At 42.7% G+C, this 25085-nt stretch overlaps 1 protein-coding gene across 1 annotated transcript; it reads right to left on the reverse strand.

Annotated features, from left to right (window-relative positions):
* Positions 1 to 14429: 14429 nt before the first annotated feature.
* On the reverse strand, positions 14430 to 15578 carry ptafr (platelet-activating factor receptor; the record flags this gene model as incomplete). Its single annotated transcript, XM_084438985.1, has 1 exon — positions 14430 to 15578. The coding sequence occupies one exon, from the start codon at positions 15576 to 15578 to the stop codon at positions 14430 to 14432; it is 1149 nt and encodes a 382-aa protein (XP_084295111.1).
* Positions 15579 to 25085: the final 9507 nt, after the last annotated feature.

A 25085-nucleotide genomic window follows, 5' to 3' on the forward strand; every position in this document is an offset into this window, starting at 1 on the left:
AGGAGTTATGAGGACTTCCTGTTTCACCAATAGGTGGCGCTATAAGTATGACGCAATACTGACACATAGATGTGTTCAGGACAGAACCGTCATGAAGCGTGAGATAAATCGGACAAATCGGATAATGTATGGAGGAGTTATGAGGACTTCCTGTTTCACCAATAGGTGGCGCTATAAGTATGACGCAATACTGACACATAGATGTGTTCAGGACAGAACCCTCATGAAGCGTGAGATATATCGGACAAATCGGATAATGTATGGAGGAGTTATGAGGACTTCCTGTTTCACCAATAGGTGGCGCTATAAGTATGACGCAATACTGACACATAGATGTGTTCAGGACAGAACCGTCATGAAGCGTGAGATATATCGGACAAATTGGATAATGTATGGAGGAGTTATGAGGACTTCGTGTTTTATGGCGAAATGTCAAACTTTGGCGGGGCGCCACGGCAAGGGTGTTTTGTGAAAACTCAATTTTTTTGATAACTTTTGATCACAAAGGTCTTAAGATGAAGCTGACCCGATATGAAGTTGATCGGATTAAATCTGTAGGAGGAGTTCGTCGAAGTACAAGGCATGGAAATGGTCAAAACAAGGACAAAATGGCACATCAAAAGCAAAATGGTGGACTTCCTGTTGCATGTTGGGTATAGCTCCAAGAGACATTTAAGTGTGGCTCGATGAAATACATATGCCCACCGAATTTCGTTCGCCTACATCAAACTGAAAGGTGGGGCTCGCCATTTTAGATTTTCCAGGGGGCGCTCTTGAGCCGTTTTGCCACACCCATTTCCGTCACCCATGAATTATCAAATTTTTCACCGGGACTGACGTATCTGCAAAGTTTCATCCGTTTTCATCGATGTTTAGGCCGCCAAAAATGCATTTGTTTTGGAAGAAGGAGAAGGAGAAGGTAGAATAATAATAATAACTAGTGCTGCGAGCAGCAGTGAGCGGGCCCTCGCACCCCATGCGGGTCGGGGTGTGGCGCCGTTAAAGGGTGTGCTATTTTGGTGTCCAGTACTGACAGAAACTTCCTGTCACCAGTAGGTGGCGCTCTAAGCGTGACTCAATACCGACGCATAGATGTGTTCAGGACAGTACCTTGATGAAGCATGAGAAATGTTGTGTAAATCGGACAAAGTATGTAGGAGTAATGAGGACTTCCTGTAAGCAGTAGGTGGCGCTGTAGGTATGACGCAATACTGACCTACAGATGTGTTCAAGATGCGACCTTCATCAAGCATGAGCAATTTGGAGTAAATCGGATAATGTATGTAGGAGTTATGAGTACTTCCTGTTTCACCAGTAGGTGGCGCTGTAAGTGTAACTCAATACCGACGCATAGATGTGTTCAGAAGGTGACCTTCATGAAGCGTCAGCAATTTGGTGCAAATCGGATGATGTATGGAGGAGTTATGAGGACTTCCTGTTTCACCAATAGGTGGCGCTATAAGTATGACGCAATACTGACACATAGATGTGTTCAGGACAGAACCGTCATGAAGCGTGAGATATATCGGACAAATCGGATAATGTATGGAGGAGATATGAGGACTTCCTGTTTCACCAATAGGTGGCGCTATAAGTATGACGCAATACTGACACATAGATGTGTTCAGGACAGAACCGTCATGAAGCGTGAGAAATATCGGACAAATTGGATAATGTATGGAGGAGTTATGAGGACTTCCTGTTTCACCAATAGGTGGCGCTATAAGTATGACGCAATACTGACACATAGATGTGTTCAGGACAGAACCGTCATGAAGCGTGAGATATATCGGACAAATCGGATAATGTATGGAGGAGTTATGAGGACTTCCTGTTTCACCAATAGGTGGCGCTATAAGTATGACGCAATACTGACACATAGATGTGTTCAGGACAGAACCGTCATGAAGCGTGAGATATATCGGACAAATCGGATAATGTATGGAGGAGTTATGAGGACATCGTGTTTTATGGCGAAATGTCAAACTTTGGCGGTCGCCACGGCAAGGGTGTTTGGTGAAAACTCAATTTTTTTGATAACTTTTGATCACAAAGGCCTTAAGATGAAGCTGACCCGATATGAAGTTGATCGGATGAAATCTGTAGGAGGAGTTCGTTGAAGTACGAGGCATGGAAATGGTCAAAACAAGGACAAAATGGCACATTAAGAGCAAAATGGCGGACTTCCTGTTGCATGTTGGGTATAGCTCCAAGAGACATTTTAGTGTGTCTCGATGAACTACATATGCCCACGGAATTTCGTTCGCCTACATCAAACTGGAAGGTGGGGCTCGCCATTTTAAATTTTCCAGGGGGCGCTCTTGAGCCGTTTTGCCACGCCCATTTCCGTCACCCATGAATTATCAAATTTTTCACCGGGACTGACGTATCTGCAAAGTTTCATCCGTTTTCATCGATGTTTAGGCCGCCAAAAAGGCATTTGTTTTGGAAGAAGAAGGAGAAGAAGGAGAAGGAGAAGGAGAATAATCCTTCGAAATACAATAGGGCCTCGCACCGCCAGTGTGCTCGGGCCCTAATAATAATAATAATCCTTCGAGTTTCAATAGGGCCTCGCACCGCCAGTGCTCGGGCCCTAATAATCCTTCGAAATTCAATAGGGCCTCGCACCGCCAGTGCTCGGGCCCTAATTATCGAATCCTGATGCATTATGCGCAATCCATGTATATTCCCTATATTTTAAAACCCTAAAATGATTCAATAAATCCCAGACACACCCATCCCCACGGGCACTAAACACATGATCATTAAAAGTGATAGCATGTACATAATTAGCAATATGTCTACCATCCTCAAATCTTGTCTCAAAATCGTAAAATATTAACTTTTCATTGGGTTCTTTAGCATTCACCGGCTGAATAAAACATGAATGGATAGTATCGGCCGATAGATTATCTGAACAATGGCGACACTTGCCTATGATACATTTGTGTGCTTTTGATGATTTATAATATCGCCTGTTACATTCTTCACAGTATTTGACCATAGTGCATTGAGAGGGAGATAATGACCCATTTTTCATCGGTTGTAATAACTTGTGTTTATCAAAACAGAATTTCGATTTACATATACGCCTACAATCAATACATTTTATTGTGTTCTTTGGATATTTACAACAATCTAAATTATTACATACCCTGCATTTATAAAGGCATTCATGAAATCTTTCATTATTATAACCTCGGTGACAATATGAACATGCATATGAGGTGCCATAAAACCGGTTTAACTTAGTTATTAAATAATAGTGATTTTCATGGAGATATAGAAAAACGGTCCTAACATTATGCTGTTCGGTGGTTTGGTATTTCTGTAATTCATGAGTTAAGGTTCTATGGAATATCACAATCTTAATTTTAAGCATTTTTTCAAATAACATCACTTCATTAAATGAAATTTCATGATTTTCTGTGAAACCCAAACGATTGTGTAAAGTCCTTGCCACTTGCTCCAATTCAATCATTGTCTGTTCCTCATTTAGAAAGCGAGCTAAACATATGCTGAAACATAGTTTGTTACCAAAATTCATAGGAAAAAATGGCGCTAATTTATTTTTCCTAAGTAGTTCGTCATGGGCCAGGCGGACTAGTTTTATTCTACCGCCTCCCGACTGGGACATAGCGATCGAGCACGACAATTGAAGTGTTTCGTCACTTGTTATGTGTTCATTACTTTGTAATATACGCTCAAAAGCCCTTACCATCAATTCTGGATCATAGTTATTATCGGGTGATAATATTGATTGGACTGTGCCTTGAAAACTATCCCCCGTAACACGCATATTTAAAACAGACCCCACCCCACCTAGCCTTCTCGAGAAGGCTATTAATGATTTCACCGAATCATGAATATGGTTTACATAAGATACAATATCCCCCGCAGTAAAACCTCTGAAATTAAACGGGCAACTTTAATTTACGCTATTGAATCGTGGTCGGGCGATTATTGCATAATCTCCAACATTTCCACCTGTCCGACGCAATGTAATTATATCATCGTCGTTTAAAATAGGTAGTGAATAACCATGACCTCCCTGCTGTATGTGTGAAGGTAGATCTAATATTTCCCTAGCATCAGTTAAACATGAATTAAAATGTTGAGACACATTTGGGGGTATCACATTTAACAATTGTAGTGACTCTGTCAAACATGAATTAAAGTGAGAGACGTCTGGTTCAGAGATATCACAAATTGTATTATCACAATCCATAACACTTACAGAATCACACAATACACGGTTAAAATAATCACTCACATTTGAAATATCACCAACTCCATCATCACATATGCGTCGGACTTCCGCTAAAGCATTATTAAAAAAATCTGGAATCTCAATATCATCATCATTATCGTTATCATTATCCTCAGATGATATTTCGTCATATCTAGGCCATTTAATACCAGACATAATTAGGCCTTTAAGAAAAGAAAACAAAAACAATCACACAAAATCATTCATATCTGATTAGACTTAAAACAGTATACGTCTCTGTGGACTGATATTTGCGCTAGGTCGCTCGGTGAGAGGCTGGCGCTCGCTTGCTCTGCTGTATGAGGGGATATTCTCACGCTGTGCAGCCGAATGACTGGCCACCGTTTTAATTACGTCCGCCAACTGTTTCCAATCAATACCAGCCACACTATCTGTCACTGCCCCCTGGTTTTTAAGGCGTTTAATAATATCTAAAAACTTGCGATCGTATAAAGTCTGATGTGACGCTATACTAGCGTTGACACTCTGTAGCCCGCGTAATACGCCCTCTATCGAAGACAACTTTTCAGCTATGGAATTACACATAGCATCCTGACGAGTAATGATTTGTGTAAAAACGTTCTGGTATGCGTCTGTTACGCTTTCCAATATCTTGGCTACAATTGTGTTTATTCCAGATGTGACAGACTGATCAACTGTGGCGCAAATGTCACGGGTCATTGAATTAACCACTGAGGATGGGGGGTTCCCTGTAAAAGACGCTAGGATAGCCCGTTCAACAGCCGATTGTAAAGTTTTGTTAGTCACCAGAACCTCTGGACCCTCGGCCATACATAATGGCTCGTGAGGGGTGGCATTATCATCACAAACAGGCTGTAGTGGAGAAAGCAAAATGTACGGATTTACGGGCAAAACATCTGGATCGGCTACAAATGAGTCGTCTAACCCGCCTCCGATCTGTGAAAACCAATGACTGGCGATTGTTGGCGTAATGTCTTCCAAATTCGTAGATTCACTGCATTCCCCAAATATTTCAGCTATTAGGCGGCGTTCAATGATCTCCTTGTCGGCGTCTGTATAGAGAGAGAGAGAGAGAGGGAGAGGGTGGGGCAAGAGAGAGAGTGAGGGGCAAGAGAGAGAGAGAGAGAGAATGTGGGGGATGAGAGAGAGAGAGAGAGTGAGATACTGAGCTGCTGTAAATGGACTGATTTTAAAATCTATCAAGAAAAATACATCTTATTTATAATATATATTTATGCATAATACTCACCATTAGGCGTATCGTTAACACATATTGCCTGATGACCCGCTGGTGGTGGGGTGACGCATCCTAGACTACCGGAACGTTTTTTAGATTTTCCCCCCTGGCGTTTCATGCGTAGTGTTTTATGCACCCCTTTCCCCTTTCGCTTCAGACAGGTCTTAGGCCGGCAATCTTCGTCAGAGATGTCAACAACTGATATACCTAAATCATCACACACTGTTAAATACAACAGAGAGCAAATACGAAAAAACATGTTAGGTAATTCTTAAATATTACATACATTATATATTATATTTACCAAATGTTTTTACTTACACTCATCAATAACATTCATATTGTGATGATCGTCCGAAAAGGTGTCCATCGTTTTTGAATGAAATTCGCAAGAGAGGTAGAGAAAGAGAGAACGCAAAAGTATTGACGACACACGTGACGGTCTCTGCTGAGTGACTGCTGACAAACACACAATGAACCTGGCAACTCATCTTTATAGAATCCCCCACACACACCCACATTTTAATAGTAGACTCCACGACTCCAATCCATCCATCCTCACCTTTGTAAGTGTGGAGCTAAGAACCATATGGCAGTAGTGTGCCTGACCCGTCTCCTGTAGATGACATTAAAGGATGTCTGGGGCAATGCAGGGTGGGAACTAGACTAAGACATCTCCCCCAACCCCTTTTCCTCTCACAGCCCATCCCATCTCTCACACACCCCCCACAGTCACACACACACACACACAGTCACACCCCCAAATGACCGTCTCTGGGATGTCTGGGGGCTGGGCCTGGGATAGACAGCTGGCAGTAGCCACACACACACACACACACACACACACACACACACACATTCACACCCCACCCACCGATGCATTGAAACATTCTGATATCTAACCCTAACCAACTCACTAGACTTACTACAACATCTTCATTTCAATCAGATCAAACAGGGAAAAGGGGAAGCCTGCATTAAAAATCACACCCCTATCATTCTCTCACTATGATTTAGTGACAAACACCCCACCCCCTCCTACCCCCACCCTAGTAACTTAATATCAATACATTCACACACACACACACACACACATTCACATTAAACACATTCTAATATCTAAAGGAAATCAAACTCACTAGACCACCTGGCAGTAGCCACACACACACACACACACATTCACATTAAACACATTCTAATATCTAAAGGAAATCAAACTCACTAGAACACCTGGCAGTAGCCACACACACACACACACACACACACACACACCCCAGTCTCACACCCCGCCTCCTTCTCACACACACACCCAGTCACACACCCCGCCTCCTTCTCACACACACACACACACACACACCCAGTCACGCACACACCCAATATTAAACACTATCAACCTATCTATGATACACCCCCCCTTTTCATTCAACCCCTATAAAGTCACACCTTCTCACTCTGATATAGTGACAAACCCCTCCTTGCTCTCCTACCCCCTCCACACAGCACAACACCTGCACCCCATAAAGTCCTGGGGGAACAGAGAATAAACCCTATAGTAACTTAATACCATTACATACACACACATTTACACTATATTACACTAATACACACACACACACACACAACATTAAACACTATCAACCTATCTATAATACTTCCCTTGATTCAAACCCTATAAAGGCACTATAAAGTCACACCTCACACACACACACACGCACACACCCAGTCACACAAACCCCCCCTCCTATTGTGCCAGACAACCCCGGACCAGGTGCATGTCATAAAATAAGTTTAATCTCATTTGCATATCAAATTAATAGCCATAAATGCTCATTAATTATTCATAGTGCCTTCTATATACTACTGATGTGGTGTAATTATACATAAAAACAGCAGGGTTACATACACCCCCCTAGAATTACACCAAAATCTGCAAACTAAATCACGCACCCACAACCAACCACCCAATACATCCACATGTATTCAGCAATGACTGCTACCAACTAAGGTTAGGAGGGCTATTAAACTGATTCGGCGCCTAACCATATCTATAAACCACTCCATATGAAAGAGGTGCCACTTACACCTCTGAGTGCATAGACCGGGTGGACTGTTCCCAAAACAAATATAAAAATCCATACCTAGAGCAAACACTATTCTCCGGGCCCCGAGATAGGGTGTCAGTGAGGGGGAAGGTATGGGGCAGGGGGACAGGCAGTGGTGAGGCGTGAGCAGTAGCATCAGAGGAAGGGACGCACACTGTCAGGGAGGGAGCACGCACAACAGGGAGACCATCCTCACCCTCCTCTTCTGCAGCGATGAACTGGTCACTGACCCATGAGGCTGTGTGATCATGTTCACTCATCTCCAGCCTAGAGGAAAGAACAACCCCAGAGCTCCCATCCACACTGTCTAGTTCCGACACGACTCCTTCTGGATCAGGCATGGAACCCAGATCATCGGACTCTGTGCCAACGCCCGGAAGATCATCCCCTGCAAACAGCAGGTTGTCGAGGGGGAGGAAGCTGACAGAGAGCAGAAGATTCCAATGGACCGTCCTCTCTTGTCCATTCCAGTCCCTGATCCGGTAGATATGGAACTGTGGTTTGGAAGCGATGACGGTGTAAACACTTGGTTCCCACCTGTCGGCCAGCTTACGTTTTCCTCTACCACCTTTGTTCGCCACAAGGACCCGGTCACCAACAGAGAGAGGTAAGCCCTTGGCTTTCTTGTTGTATTGCTCGGTCTGATTTCTCTGCTCCACTGACGAGTGTCTCTGAGCCAACAGCATAGCAGACTGGAGGTCAGTCGCCAGGGACTTCACGTATGCGTCGTAGTCACAGACTGTCTCATCATGGAGGACGTTCTTGAACAGCAGGTCGACTGTCAGGTGCGATACCCTCCCGAACATCAAGTAAAACGGGGCAAAGCCAGTTGTCTCATGCCGCGTGCAGTTGTAGGCAAAGGTCATGCTCTGGATCATCTGGGGCCATTTGTGCTTCAACTTTGGCGACAGGGAGCGCAATATTCCACCCAGGGTGCGATTGAAACTTTCTGTGCCACCATTCCCCATAGGGTTGTATGGAGAGGTTCGGGACTGCACGACTCCCGCCAGCTCCAGTAGCTCCACGATCAGCTCACTCTGGAAGTTGGCCCCTTGGTCAGAGTGCAGGCGCTGTGGGAAGCCATACACACAGAAGAAGTTGTCCCACAGCTTCTTAGCAACTTTCTTCGCGGTTTGGTCTTGGCAGGGGAAGGCATGGGCCAACTTTGTGAAGTGGTTGGTTACCACCAGGTCATCCACAGACTTGTTGTTGTTGTCTTCAGCAGACCAGAAGTCGATGCACACCAGCTCCAGCAGCGCAGAGGTTGTTATGCTCTCCAGTGGGGCTCTGGCTGCTGGCTCTGGAGTCTTGCTGAGGACGCATCTGGGACAGTTCCTGACGTAGCTCTGCACATCCTTCTCCACATCGTACCAGAAGAAGCGCTGACACACAAGAGACAGTGTTCGAGGCTGACCCTGGTGACCAGCCAGGTCGTGAACACCAGCCAAGGCCTCCGTCTTCAGAGAGTCTGGCAGGACAAACTGGAACCTCTTGTGCTTGGTTACTGGGTCCCTGGTGACTCTGTAGAGGACTCCCTCCTGAATGGTAAGTTTATCCCACTGCTTCAGGACCCGCAACGCCATCTGGCACTCCTTGTCACGCTTAGGTCTAGAGGGCCTCCGCCTCCTCTCCACAAAGTGTAAAACTCTGCTGATTGTTGGATCCTGTCTCTGGTGGTTCTGCAGGTCTGCCAGCGAGAGGGAGAACACGTCTTGGCCAGAAGGGACCAACACGTCTTGGCCAGAAGGGACCAACTGGTTAAGGTGACCAGCTAGAGAAGCGGCCCTCTGCTTCGGTCCAGAGTCCCAGTCATTACGGGAGGAGAGGAGAGACGACACTTCCTCCTCAGACAAGGACACGTCACTGGAGGGGTACAGGGAGAGATTCTCAGCTGACTGGGGCAGACATGTTACGTGGAATATGTCCTGCACGCAGCTGTCGTTGACGTTGCACACCTGCTCCAGGAGTCTCGAATAGGGCTCTGACAGGAGACGTTGGCACAGAGGTTTGACGAAAAATCATATGCCTGGTTGGAGCACGTTAGTAGGCTAACTCACCAACCCCCCCCCCCCCATAGCTACATTCGTTGGGGTCACGCCCTGTGCTAACAATGGTACAGCGAACCAAAAACCCAAAAGTTATCACAGAAGTACACTGCTCCTTACCTTCAGTTGGCAAACAATACATCCACCATGTAAATCAGGGGTGTCAAACTCTGGCCCGCGGGCCAAATTTGGCCCGCAGTGTAATTATATTTGGCCCGCGAGGCAATACCAAATGACTACTAGAGCTGGCCCGCCAGTATTATACAGCGCATTCACCGCTAATACTACAAATCCCATAATGCTCTGCTGTTGTTTTGGCGCGTCAATCAAGACAGGACCCAGAAACGCCCTCTTTTCTGTGACAGTAGTCATAGCAATCTCATACTACAACTGTAACCGTGTTACCCCTTCTTAAAAATGGCGAAAAGAAAGGCAGAAAACAGAAGCTTTACGTTATGTAACGTCTCACTGTGATAGAGACACCTGTGTTGACCTAGCCGGCCGCTGTGTTTGCTCTGTTCCTGTTCATTCAATCCTGTCTGCCTTCTTGCCGGCCTGTCTGCCTGCCTGTCTGCCTGGCTGTCTGTCTGCATGCCGGCTGTCTGTCTGTCTGCCTGGCTGGCTGTAGGACAGTCAGGGTTTTACAAGCTTCTCTACTGAGCAGATGGAGCACCAACACTTGTGTCTGAGGGCGTATTCACATATGTTAGTGCACACCATTGATGCACACCAAAAGCGAAAGTGATAAGTGCATATTCAATGTTAAAGCAAAACTTGTTTGGGTCCATATTAAAATTTTTATTTGTTCAATGTTGGCCCGCGACTTTGTTCAAGTTTTAAATTTTGGCCCACTGTGTATTTGAGTTTGACACCCCTGTCTTAGGGGCTGAATCCACACGACCGGTCAACAGGTTTCACCCTGTGCTAACAATGGAACATAGAATCATCCACCCTGAGGGGGTAATGCCTTACGAGACCAAAATTACAGCTCTTTTGGGCTTAACCCAACAGGTATCACCCTGTGCTAACAATGGAACATCAAACCATCCACCCCGGCCCCAGGGGTTTTGTTTTCAAAACAACCCAGACCAACACAATCCAAAACTAAAACAAGGCAAATACAACGCAAATGCATAGAGGATTCGTTCTCAACGTACCGTGAGCTCAGTCGAGTGGAGCAACGAGGCGGACTTCCCCAAACCGATGCGAATAGACGCAAAGAGAGAATTTCCAGAGCTTTCTAAAAGACTGCACGTCTGCTACCTCGTTGTCGCCACTCCAGTCGAACCAACACAGCAGTCGTCCCTCTTCACAACTCCGTCGCCAATTGTAGAAGATTTTTAACTGATCTAGTCAAAAAGGATTTGCCAAGATTCGCTCAAACAGGTTAAGTCTGGTTTATTGAGAAAACATACGAGCACAAGGACTTCAGGACAACGCACGTGAGTTGTTCATCCAAGAGAAGTGCCCCAGTCTGGTCTTGCGCGGCCTTATATTCAAGCAATACACAGGTATGGCGCTTCCAGGATGTGATTGGCTAACCCATTGTACACGTCATATTAAATGGCAGGCGTCATCAACAGTGGTCGAGAATACAGACACGTGATATGAGAAAAGGCGGTAATTCTTGCAGGGACAATGGGACAAAGGATGGTTATTGTGGAGCAGACAACGTCTAGGTCTCTCGCCCTCCTGGAGAGGTCATCCTGTATTAGCACAGCTATGTGAAAGGTTGAGAGAGGTGGTGAGGTGGTGAAAACTACAATTTCTATGACAATAGCAGTAGCAATGTTATCACTTATCTGCTTGGCTAAATCCCCATTAATACTGCCTAGTGCATCTATAGTAAAAACCTGGGGGGATGCCTGTGGACTTAGGTGCGGCACGTGTGTAATGGGTGTGGACGTGGCAGAGGGCCCTGGCATGCATAACACAGACTCATCAGTCTCATGACCAGGGATAACCTCAAGAGGAGGACATACAGGCCTACCCCTCCCATATTCCAAAGAAAAGATTGAATTACCCCTTCCCACACCATTAATTACGTAATGCTGCCCACTCGAGGAAGGGCCGGGAACTGCACTAAAAATGTCTGCTAGACATGACGTTTCAATAATAACAGTGCAAATACAGAAACTAAATAAAAGGAATAAAATACAGTGATAATTTACTTATACACAGATAAGCAGAATAATTTGCAATCTTGAAAAACCCCAAAGGCATAGGCTAATGAATGTTGATAACTGGACCCGCGAGAACTGCTTCCAACTCGCGCACCTAAACAAACCGGCACTCAGCTAAGCTACATAGCTAGCATAACTTTGACCTCAAAGTCGCGGGTCAGACTGGAGAATCTCCAGTGTGCAGCAGCAGGTGTCCTCGGCAGGCAGGCGAAGTCGGAACAAACGGGTTCGAACGGCACCAAGTGTGACCGGTGTGTTCTGTCTCTGCGTTGTGTTGTGTAGAAGGGAGATCAGGCGGACAACGTGGGATCTTTTTGGTCATATGAACGATCCATTTATTGGTCTCTGTACAAACAGTAGCAATAGCATGCAATCAGCTAACGGGACGCTTTCCAGACTGCAGCCCCAACTCTTTCTACATCATATTTCGCAGGAAAGAGACAGATAATACAAGAACTAACAGCAAGTATTTGAGAATGTAAGAACATCTGAGAAAATGAAGCCCACCTGTACGAACAGTAGCAATAGCATGCAATCAGCTAACGGGACGCTTTCCAGACTGCAGCCCCAACTAAAAGAATCCGAAATAATCCACAAACAAAACGAAAATTAAACGACAATATCGACACGACACATGAATATAATATATAAACAGAACATAACTGATACATTATGGATGGGGAAATAAGGAATTATAAGGGGCAAAATGATAATGGGACCGGGGGCTGACAGACACATACCTCTTTCTACATCATATTTCGCAGGAAAGAGGCAAATATGGGCGAAACATTAATATTTCAGGGGTGACAGGAGTAAGGGGGGTTACAGAGGGAGGAGCTACAGCATGTCCCTGACAATGCATAGCAGGTTACAGTAGGCTAAATATCAATAAAACAAAATAAAAGAAATGGAATATAATAAAGATTGATGTGGTGTAATTATACATAAAAACAGCAGGGTTACACTATCACTGTAAAATCACCACGTGAACGTAGTCCCAAGTGAGACAAAACCTTCATATGCTCTGACCTTGCAGGAATTATGAAGTCCATCACTCTGATTTCTTCATAAACTATCAAACCTATCTCCTCCCACACTTTTTTGTTCAATGGACACCAAAATGGATATACTGTATCTTCAGACTGTCCTTACAGACTTCCTCACAGATTTTTGAAATATCAAAAGTTGAGCCCACAGAGCATCAACAGGTTTTACTGTTAACAGTTCTGTATACAATTCCTACGAATTCTCGCCAAATCAATGTCTGATCATCCTCATAAAAAGTGACAACATTGGCAACATATCCAAGATGTAGTGTCATTTTTTTCAGAATTCCATGTCAAAAAATGATTTTACAGTATTCTGATTTATACCCTCAAATGGTCAATTGAAAAGAACATTTTTAAACCTAACTCATCCCACATTTTTTTCAATTGCAACCAAAATGCATACACTGCATCATCAGACAGCTCACACCAAATGATCCAGACAGATTTTTGAAATATCAAAAACTGAGCGCATGATGCATCAACATGTTTTACTCTTAGCAATACTGTACATTTACTACAAATTCTCACTCAATAAATGTCCAATGTTCATGAAAAATCAGGGCAAAATTGTCATGACATGGTAGATGTAGTGTGATTTTTTTCAGAATTTTCTCAAAAATTTAATTTTTGAAAATATGTTTAACTTCAGATATGTTTCAGACTGTCATTCACAAACTCATTGACCAGATTGTTGAATTATCAAAATTGAGCTTACAATGCATCAACATGTTTTACAATACACAGTACTGTCAACAGTTTTCTCTTTCCTTTGTTGTATATTATGAGACTCTGATCACTTCAGCCACTCATCCACATTTTGAAGGGGATACCATCATTATATGATGCAACTTCTATTGTTATATCCTTTGTTTCAGTGTGTATACTTTAATCAACAAACATCTTTTCACGTGGGCTTTTATATATACCACCCGTTCAGTGTTTTATGATGAAACGGATTATGACCTCTTATCATGCACCCTGGTGACTGGCTTAGTCAATTTGTGAAGCCAAACGTGAGTTGTTGCTAATTAGCTCAGTGAGATAGAGGATGTTGCTTGGTGTCAGAGGTTACAAGTTCAATCCTCAACTGATGTAAAATGAACATTGGAATGTCAACTTTCTTGTTGTCTTCCTATTCTCTCGCTTATTGCTCCTAAACTTGTCTGAAATTGCCTGGCCCCGGCTAATCGCCGCACAGCAGCTTAAATTTGTTCTTTATTTTACCGGGGGAGCCCATTGAGACCACAGTGCCCTAGTTATAATAAGACATACAGTATAAAATAGCAAACATCAATACAAAATAAATACAGAAACAAAGTATAAAGATTTTTTTTTAAATCACAGTATAAAACAGCAAACACCAATACAAAATATATACAGAGACATCATACAGTTAATGTACACATGAAAACTGATAAAACTAAACTGATGAACTGAGAATTTAAAAATATACTCAGACTTCAACCTCAGAATGATTGATCATATTTAGCTTCTTTTTTTTTTTTATTACTGCCAGCTCTATTCTAACTGCAAACTCCATTATACTGCTCCCTACTCTTCTCTACTGTGCAGTGTAGTTGGGTATGCAGCCCTCCAGGTGCAGGTTTTCGCTGGGAAGCCTCTGGCTGTGGGCCTTGCTGTCCAAGGACAGGTGCGTAGTGCCTGTGCGGGAGCAGGCGTCGCCCTTCCCCATCCTCCGCAGGTGCGCCTTGATGTACTGCCGGAACTTCCTGGTGGCGAAGCAGTAGACCACGGGGTCCAGGATGCAGTTCAGGCCCATGAGGAGCAGGGTGACCTGGTGGAGGTCGTTGAGGGTCTGCTGGGTCTCCTGGCTCCAGCCCATACTGCCCCAGCCCTCCCTGATCTGCAGCACAGCCAGCGTCCAGGGGCCCTGGACCACGTGGTGGGGTAGGAAGCACACCACGAACACCCCCACCACCGCACACAGCATCTGCAGCGCCTGGCGCTTCACCCCCCGGGGCCGGGAGGAGGGCCTGAGCGATGTCCCGGCCTTGGACCTGGTGGAGAAGTCAGGGGCGGACTGGCTGGGGGACTGCTTCAGGAGGGCACGGGCGATGAACAGGTTGCACGCCACCACCAGCGTGAAGACCAGTACGAACAGGCCGATGATCAGGAAATGTGTGACGGCCACGGTCCTCTTCTCGCCGTCGTCCTCGTCCTGGTAGCCCTCGAAGCAGCGCCCGTCAGCCTTGACACCCGGCCATGCCAGGTACGGCACCGCCATGGCCAGTGTCACCACCCATATGGCGGCCGATACGGCGGCACCGCGGCGCCAGTGGTCGGAGGCGGCAGCGGCGAGCGGCCGGGTGATGGCCCAGTAGCGGTTGAGGCTGATGGTGGTGAGGAAGAGGATGGAGCTGTAGGTATTGATGAAGAACAGCGAGCCGGTCAGGCGGCACAGGAAGTCGGGGTACACCCACTCGCCGCGCCGGCTGTAGTAGCCGATCCAGAAGGGCAGCGCGCAGACGAACAGGAGGTCAGCCACCGTCAGGTTGGTCATGTAGATGCTGATCTCGTGCATCGACTTGGCGTGCCGCAGCCGCCGCAGGACGAACAGCACGTAAGCGTTGGCCAGCAGACCCAGGGTGAACACTGCACCGTAGAACACCGGGAACAGGGTGTAGCGGAACTCCGAGTCCAGGAAGGACGACCCATTGCCCGGGGCGACAGAAGTGGTTGTTGTTGTCATTGTTGGGTCCAGGGTTGAGTCCGCAGTCTGTTCTGGGGATAACGCCAGCGGTTCTATCTGAAAAAGAAAGATGTTTTTGATATATTAGACCTCCTCTCAACTCACCGTGTGTGTGTGTGGGGGCGGTACAGGCATACATGCATTATGTGTGTGTGAATGTGTACAGTAGATGGGTATGTGTGTATGAGTGTACCTGCGTACTGTATGTGTGTGGTGGTTAAAAGAGTAGTAAAGGCAAAATGCATGTTTAGCCCTGTTTTAAGGTTACTTATGATCATATACAATGGTTCAGATCAAAAAGTTGACAAAATTAGCACTTTTGAGAAAGTCTGATAATTGCTCTACCACCGTTTTGGTCATACAATGGATGTGGGTGGGCACCGTGAAAAATAATTAAAAAACATGTTAAACTCTCAATTTCAAAGACAAGAAACTCACCGAGGTGTTAGTTGGCGTTCTGACATATAATTCGCCATAAAGTAAGATTCTAGTTCATCTGGAAAGGCTTTTTAAAATATTTAGCATAGAACTTAGTCGCAGCACATACGTGTGTAAACTTCCGCAAACTAGGTAGCCTAGCAACATAAACAATAACAATAGCTACTGTAAGTAGTTCCGCTTCCTGAATCCCCTCTGCGGATTGATCTACACATCTACAACCGTCGCTTCAATACAAGTCAATGGATTTCATAAAATGATCAATAAAACCCTACAGGATTCATACTTTGCGGCGAATTTGATGTCAGAACACCAACGGACACCAATTACCCCCTCGGTGAGCTTCTTGTCTTTGAAATCTAGAGTTAAACATGTTTTTGAATGATTTTTCAAGGTGCACATCCACATCCATTGTATGACCATAACAGTGGTAGAGCAATTATCAGACTTTCTCAAAATTGCTAGTTTTGTCAACGTTTTGATCTGAACCATTGTATATGTGACAGCGGCTGGTGATTTGGTCCGCAACTCGGCAAACCCCGAAATGCGCTAGAGGGCAAAATAGCTAAAAAAACTTTTTTTTTCGTTTTTTGTTTTTTTGCGTATTACCAAAGTTGAAGTTGTGAAGAACCTACTTACTATAACAGACAACAGTTTTAGGTTCACGAAATACGTTTAATTAGTCTGCAAACTAAGCTCGTTTTTAGCTGATTTCGAGCCGGGTTTGGGGGCGGGCAGATCGATTAGCATGATCTGTTTTCATTGGCTATTGCTTCCGGGTTCTCCGCCCCCCACCCTGCCCATAAGAACTGCACGCTTTGTTTGTTTACATTCAGTTCCACGTTTAACCATGGATGCTACAGCTTTTGCGAAAGCTCTGAACAAAGATCTGCTCAACGCCGCTCGACGATTCGACAATGGAGAACTTATGGATTCGTACCTAAAGGACTACATGGATGTTGACGATGGTACAAACTCGGAATGTGGTAGTGAAGAAGAGGACAATGCTTCGAGTAAGCTATCTTTATACTATCTGTGCTGTTTACATTTACGTTAGTCGTTTAGCAGTAGCTCATTTCTAAACAAGTGACTGAGTCTAGCTAGCATAACAAATCTAGCACTAACTAACAAAGGCTAGCTAGCTAACGTTAGCTAACATGCTAGTTAGCTGAGCTAGCCCTTCGTTCCTAAACTACCCAGCGAGGCAGCTAATATCTAGCTAGCTAACGTTAGCTAACATGCTAGTTAGCTGAGCTAGCCCTTTGTTCCTAAACTACCCAGCGAGGCAGCTAATATCTAGCTAGCTAACGTTAGCTAACATGCTAGTTAGCTGAGCTAGCCCTGTGTTCCTAAACTACCCAGCGAGGCAGCTAATATCTAGCTAGCTAACGTTAGCTAACATGCTAGTTAGCTGAGCTAGCCCTGTGTTCCTAAACTAGCCAGCGAGGCAGCTAATATCTAGCTAGCTAGCTAGCTAGGTAGCTATTACAGAGAGAAACAGAATGAGAGAGCATGAGAGGTATGTTAGTCTGACACCTTGTTTTTTGTTTTGGTTACAGCATGAGCAAGAACAAGCTCCAGGCCATAGCCCAAGACTACCAGGAGAATGGTGGACAAGTGCAGACCCCCATGCGCTTGGACATGCAAATGCTACAACTGGCAAGAGCATCTGAAACCCTACTTCCGGGCACTCCCACAGATTTCGAGTTACCAGCACTTCAGGTAATTATCATGCATTAGCTAGTCTATTTAATCAACACTTTCTGGTACTATTTTATGTATATGGAGTGCCAGTACTGTGGGCAATAGTTTAATGTACTTTCTTCCTTCTATTCTATTGCAGTTTTGATGCTGAGAGACCTGGCATGGTTGTGGCCAGAGAACACCGTGATGCACCAGCAGTCGAGTTTCAGCTGCTGCGCAAGCCTGATGTCCTGCCCCCCAGAGAAGGTCTTCCTGTGCAAGCCCCACCCGGACTGGACATGGCCAGACAGACATATCTCTTTAACAAGATCAGAGAGTTCTGTTCTGATGAGGGACGAGACGTCACATGTCCCCCGCCAAACTCCACAGCAGCTCAGAACAAGACTGTCCGCTTGTAGATTCACTGCAGATCATCAGGATGGACAGCACTGCAGGAGAAAGGCCACAGCCTTTTCCTGTTTGTATACTGAAGCATTGCGTGTTCTCTTGCACAGACTTGCGCACACTTGCACAGAATATTGAATACTGAGCCGAGTACTGTTATTACCCTGAGTATTGAGCTGGGGACTGTTATTACTTTGTTGTACACTTGATCACAATGAACACTATGCACCTTGTTATTACTTTGCTGTGCACTTGATCACAATGAACACTATGCACCTTGTTATTACTTTGTTGTGCACTTGATCACATTGAACACTATGCACCTTATTACTTTGTTGTGCACTTGATCACAATGAACACTATGCACCTTGTCTATACAACTGACTGTACACTTTAACACTTAGACTGTTGCCTTTTTTTGTACACTTTACTACTTATGCTTGTAATGTATATCATGTATTTGACAATAAAGAACGTTAAATTTGAACTTCATCTTATATTGTTCTTAACTGCATTCACAACACAAGATTAATACTGACTCAAAGAGTGTGGGGTAATCAGTGAGAGAGCACCCCACTCTCAGGTAATACCCCAAGTTGACAGCCACTCTGACAGATAATGACAGATCGTCCAGTGGGGGAGTGGCTGGGGGTGCGGTTACCAGGCTATTGTTCACGCCCATTACCTGGCAGTCAGAGGTGTGAAATTGTTGGAGAACTTTGGAGGGCGATTTCTCAGCTAAGTTGATTTGGCAGTACTAGCATTCAAATAAGCATATCTTCTTCAAATATGTTCAGATTTCAATGTATGAGACCTCATTTGAAAGCTTACAATCTGCACTTTCATAATCTGTAAAAAACTGAAAAATGAAAATGCCTAGTTGAGGACAAAATCACCAGCGGCGGTCACATATGATCATAAGTAACCTCAAAACAGGGCTAAACATGCATTTTCCCTTTACTACCCCTTTAAGTGTGTATCTGTCACTCCATCAAGGTTGTTGTCAGTTGAGCTACTGCTGTGGAAATCACTTCCACTGCTTTCCTCTCAGGAAGGAAGTAGCGTCTAGTGAGGGGCAATTCCATGTAAATGTCAACCTCATCATGAAAAAATAAAGTTATACTGTACATTGTATATCCTATACAAAATCACTTTAAAATATATCATCAAGGTCTATATTTGTGTACTGAATTCATCTGATCAGATCATTTAAGAAATTGCATATTTACAGCCATTACAACAGGTATCAGAGTAATTAAAAAATAACATTTTCAGTTAACCTAATTGTATGAGTTGTTTAAAGGGCATAAGGGCCTATTCAACCCTACGGGTTCCACAGCCTCTCATGTGGAGATAAGGGGCTTGTAATGCAATATGTATAATATTGGGTCATTTGAGTTCATCCCTTTAACGGTTGAGCCATGTCAAGATGACGCGCTTTTACAGGACAGCCAATGTCACGTCCGTAACGTTTTTCAGCAAAAGTCGTTATAAAAAATACATTTTACATGCAATATTGCCCAAACTTTCTGTGCAAAGCTAACTTTCACTGATGTCATATATGCATCATATAGTTGTTCTAATCTCTTTCTAAATGTGTATTTTCTGCGTTACGGATGTGACCGTTATGGACGTGACCCCCAACATTGCTGAGCGCAGCTTTCCCGTTAGAATCGCAAATAACCAAATTGCCAGTCCCGTTATAGCTTATTACACGTTCTGGCTGGCATGCAGTCTCGACATCAGTTAAGTAAATTGTTATGATTTATTTCAAGTGAATGTCAAATTTGAGATCATTGTCTATCATGAAGCATTTGTTAGAAGAAATGTTACATTTAAGAATTCCCACCGCGATGTCCATGAAGCATTTAGAGAAGCTCCCGTTTACCAAAATGTAGGCTACGATTAATGGCTACGATTATAAGGTCCATTGCATTGTTAAAACCAGGCCAGGTCCAGCCTGGCTTACGTGCGTGGCTGGCTTGTTTCTGTTCAGGACTGGTCAAATGGAACGGAAGCTAGTCACGCTACTGAAACAGCTGTGAATTGAAATGACATGAAATAATGTCTGATAAATTAAGATAGGTCTCGTCACCTGGACACATCTGTTCCAATGCTTCCAATGCTAATCCAGCACAATAGGAGCAGGATAGCCAATTAGCTCATGAAATCGCAACAACTAGCAGCAGCTTCCATAACATTAATGACTGCAGTCAAGTGAGCCGCACTTTTTTCTTCCACGGTCAAGTGAGCCGCACTTTTTTTTTCTAAATTCAAAACAAGAACGGGGTGCGTACCTATTAGAAGTATTACGGTGAAACGGTTTCTGCACTAGATATTTATATCGTCGCTGCTTCTTTTTCTTACACTGATATGGCTAATCGCACATTGGGACATTAATTTATATAATTAAGATATAATGTAGAATAAATAAATGTATGTATTTCGGAAATAAGTAGGCTAGACGCAGAACTAGCCTATTTCTCACCCACTCATGCACTTGACGTCAATTCTGACTCTCTCTCTCTCTCTCTTTTCTCTTGCTCTCAGTCTCTCTTCTCTTGCTCTCAGTCTCTCTCTGGCTAAGAATATGTAATGCTCATGTAGTCAATATAATGTGAATTATCCATAACTCTTCACAGGATGGATTTTGAATAATTTCCTCACAAAGTATTACTGTACAAACATTGTGTACAGTGTATTTGTCTCGTTCTTGACAAGTAATAAAATGATAATTATACGGTATTCATTAGAGTCTCTCATACATGCTTTCAGGACCTCTCCCTCTACCAAACTATCATTTTGACGGTCAATAATCCCATCACAAAATCCTACTGTAAGCACATTTTGACTGTTTTTCTGAATTTTGACAGGTGATTATAGGAGAAAAATAATTTTGTTCATGGGAGTGTCTCATATCCCAGAGTTCAGGACCTCTCCCTCTATCATGTCATGCAGGAATATTAGACTTTTACAGTGTAGATTTTGAATAATCCCATCACAAAATCCTACTGTAAGCACATTTTGACTGTTTTTCTGAACTTTGACAGGTGATTATAGGAGAAAAATAATTTTGTTCATGGGAGTGTCTCATATCCCAGAGTTCAGCACCTCTCCCTCTATCATGTCATGCAAGAATATTAGACTTTTACAGTGTAGATTTTGAATAATCCCATCACAAAATCCTACTGTAAGCACATTTTGACTGTTTTTCTGAACTTTGACAGGTGATTATAGGAGAAATATAATTTTTTTCATGGGAGTGTCTCATATCCATGAGTTCAGGACCTCTCCCTCTATCATGTCATGCAAGAATATTAGACTTTTACAGTGTAGATTTTGAATAATCCCATCACAAAGTCCTACTGTAAGCACATTTTGACTTTTTCTGAACTTTGACAGGTTATTATAGGATAAATATAATTTTGTTCATGGGAGTGTCTAATATCCCTGAGTTCAGGACCTCTCCCTCTATAAATTCATGCAAGAATATTTGACTTTTACAGTGTAGATTTTCAATAATCCCATCACAAAGTCCTACTGTAAGCACATTTTGACTGTTTTTCTGAACTTTGACAGGTGATTATAGGAGAAATATAATTTTGTTAATGGGAGTGTCTCATATCACTGCGTTCAGGACCTCTCCCTCTATAACTTCATCCAAGAATATTTGAATTTTACAGTGTAGATTTTGAATACTCCCATCACAAATTCGTGCTGTAAGCACATTTTGACTGTTTTTCTGAATTTTGACAGGTTATTATAGGATAAATATAATTTTGTTCATGGGAGTGTCTCATATCCCTGAGTTCAGGACCTCTCCCTCTATAAATTCATGCAAGAATATTTGAATTTTACAGTGTAGATTTTGAATAATCCCATCACAAAGTCCTACTGTAAGCACATTTTGACTTTCTGAACTTTGACAGGTGATTATAGGAGAAAAATAATTTTGTTCATGGGAGGGTCTCATACATATGAGTTCAGGACCTCTCCCTCTATCATGTCATGCAAGAATATTAGACTTTTACAGTGTAGATTTTGAATAATCCCATCACAAAGTCCTACTGTAAGCACATTTTGACTGTTTTTCTGAACTTTGACAGGTGATGATAGGAGAAATATAATTTTGTTCAAGGGAGTGTCTCATATCCCAGAGTTCAGCACCTCTCCCTCTATCATGTCATGCAAGAATATTAGACTTTTACAGTGTAGATTTTGAATAATCCCATCACAAAGTCCTACTGTAAGCACATTTTGACTTTTTCTGAACTTTGACAGATAGGATAAATATAATTTTGTTCATGGGAGTGTCTAATATCCCTGAGTTCAGGACCTCTCCCTCTATAAATTCATGCAAGAATATTTGACTTTTACAGTGTAGATTTTCAATAATCCCATCACAAAGTCCTACTGTAAGCACATTTTGACTGTTTTTCTGAACTTTGACAGGTGATTATAGGAGAAATATAATTTTGTTAATGGGAGTGTCTCATATCACTGCGTTCAGGACCTCTCCCTCTATAAATTCATGCAAGAATATTTGAATTTTACAGTGTAGATTTTGAATAATCCCATCACAAAGTCCTACTGTAAGCACATTTTGACTTTCTGAACTTTGACAGGTGATTATAGGAGAAAAATAATTTTGTTCATGGGAGGGTCTCATACATATGAGTTCAGGACCTCTCCCTCTATCATGTCATGCAAGAATATTAGACTTTTACAGTGTAGATTTTGAATAATCCCATCACAAAGTCCTACTGTAAGCACATTTTGACTGTTTTTCTGAACTTTGACAGGTGATGATAGGAGAAATATAATTTTGTTCAAGGGAGTGTCTCATATCCCAGAGTTCAGCACCTCTCCCTCTATCATGTCATGCAAGAATATTAGACTTTTACAGTGTAGATTTTGAATAATCCCATCACAAAATCCTACTGTAAGCACATTTTGACTGTTTTTCTGAACTTTGACAGGTGATTATAGGAGAAATATAATTTTTTTCATGGGAGTGTCTCATATCCATGAGTTCAGGACCTCTCCCTCTATCATGTCATGCAAGAATATTAGACTTTTACAGTGTAGATTTTGAATAATCCCATCACAAAGTCCTACTGTAAGCACATTTTGACTTTTTCTGAACTTTGACAGATAGGATAAATATAATTTTGTTCATGGGAGTGTCTCATATCCCAGAGTTCAGGACCTCTCCCTCTATCATGTCATGCAGGAATATTAGACTTTTACAGTGTAGATTTTGAATAATCCCATCACAAAATCCTACTGTAAGCACATTTTGACTGTTTTTCTGAACTTTGACAGGTGATTATAGGAGAAAAATAATTTTGTTCATGGGAGTGTCTCATATCCCAGAGTTCAGCACCTCTCCCTCTATCATGTCATGCAAGAATATTAGACTTTTACAGTGTAGATTTTGAATAATCCCATCACAAAATCCTACTGTAAGCACATTTTGACTGTTTTTCTGAACTTTGACAGGTGATTATAGGAGAAATATAATTTTTTTCATGGGAGTGTCTCATATCCATGAGTTCAGGACCTCTCCCTCTATCATGTCATGCAAGAATATTAGACTTTTACAGTGTAGATTTTGAATAATCCCATCACAAAGTCCTACTGTAAGCACATTTTGACTTTTTCTGAACTTTGACAGGTTATTATAGGATAAATATAATTTTGTTCATGGGAGTGTCTAATATCCCTGAGTTCAGGACCTCTCCCTCTATAAATTCATGCAAGAATATTTGACTTTTACAGTGTAGATTTTCAATAATCCCATCACAAAGTCCTACTGTAAGCACATTTTGACTGTTTTTCTGAACTTTGACAGGTGATTATAGGAGAAATATAATTTTGTTAATGGGAGTGTCTCATATCACTGCGTTCAGGACCTCTCCCTCTATAACTTCATCCAAGAATATTTGAATTTTACAGTGTAGATTTTGAATACTCCCATCACAAATTCGTGCTGTAAGCACATTTTGACTGTTTTTCTGAATTTTGACAGGTTATTATAGGATAAATATAATTTTGTTCATGGGAGTGTCTCATATCCCTGAGTTCAGGACCTCTCCCTCTATAAATTCATGCAAGAATATTTGAATTTTACAGTGTAGATTTTGAATAATCCCATCACAAAGTCCTACTGTAAGCACATTTTGACTTTCTGAACTTTGACAGGTGATTATAGGAGAAAAATAATTTTGTTCATGGGAGGGTCTCATACATATGAGTTCAGGACCTCTCCCTCTATCATGTCATGCAAGAATATTAGACTTTTACAGTGTAGATTTTGAATAATCCCATCACAAAGTCCTACTGTAAGCACATTTTGACTGTTTTTCTGAACTTTGACAGGTGATGATAGGAGAAATATAATTTTGTTCAAGGGAGTGTCTCATATCCCAGAGTTCAGCACCTCTCCCTCTATCATGTCATGCAAGAATATTAGACTTTTACAGTGTAGATTTTGAATAATCCCATCACAAAGTCCTACTGTAAGCACATTTTGACTTTTTCTGAACTTTGACAGATAGGATAAATATAATTTTGTTCATGGGAGTGTCTAATATCCCTGAGTTCAGGACCTCTCCCTCTATAAATTCATGCAAGAATATTTGACTTTTACAGTGTAGATTTTCAATAATCCCATCACAAAGTCCTACTGTAAGCACATTTTGACTGTTTTTCTGAACTTTGACAGGTGATTATAGGAGAAATATAATTTTGTTAATGGGAGTGTCTCATATCACTGCGTTCAGGACCTCTCCCTCTATAAATTCATGCAAGAATATTTGAATTTTACAGTGTAGATTTTGAATAATCCCATCACAAAGTCCTACTGTAAGCACATTTTGACTTTCTGAACTTTGACAGGTGATTATAGGAGAAAAATAATTTTGTTCATGGGAGGGTCTCATACATATGAGTTCAGGACCTCTCCCTCTATCATGTCAT

This window comes from Borostomias antarcticus (genome assembly GCF_949987555.1).
Source record: "Borostomias antarcticus genome assembly, chromosome: 5".
NCBI classification, from domain to species: domain Eukaryota; kingdom Metazoa; phylum Chordata; class Actinopteri; order Stomiiformes; family Stomiidae; genus Borostomias; species Borostomias antarcticus.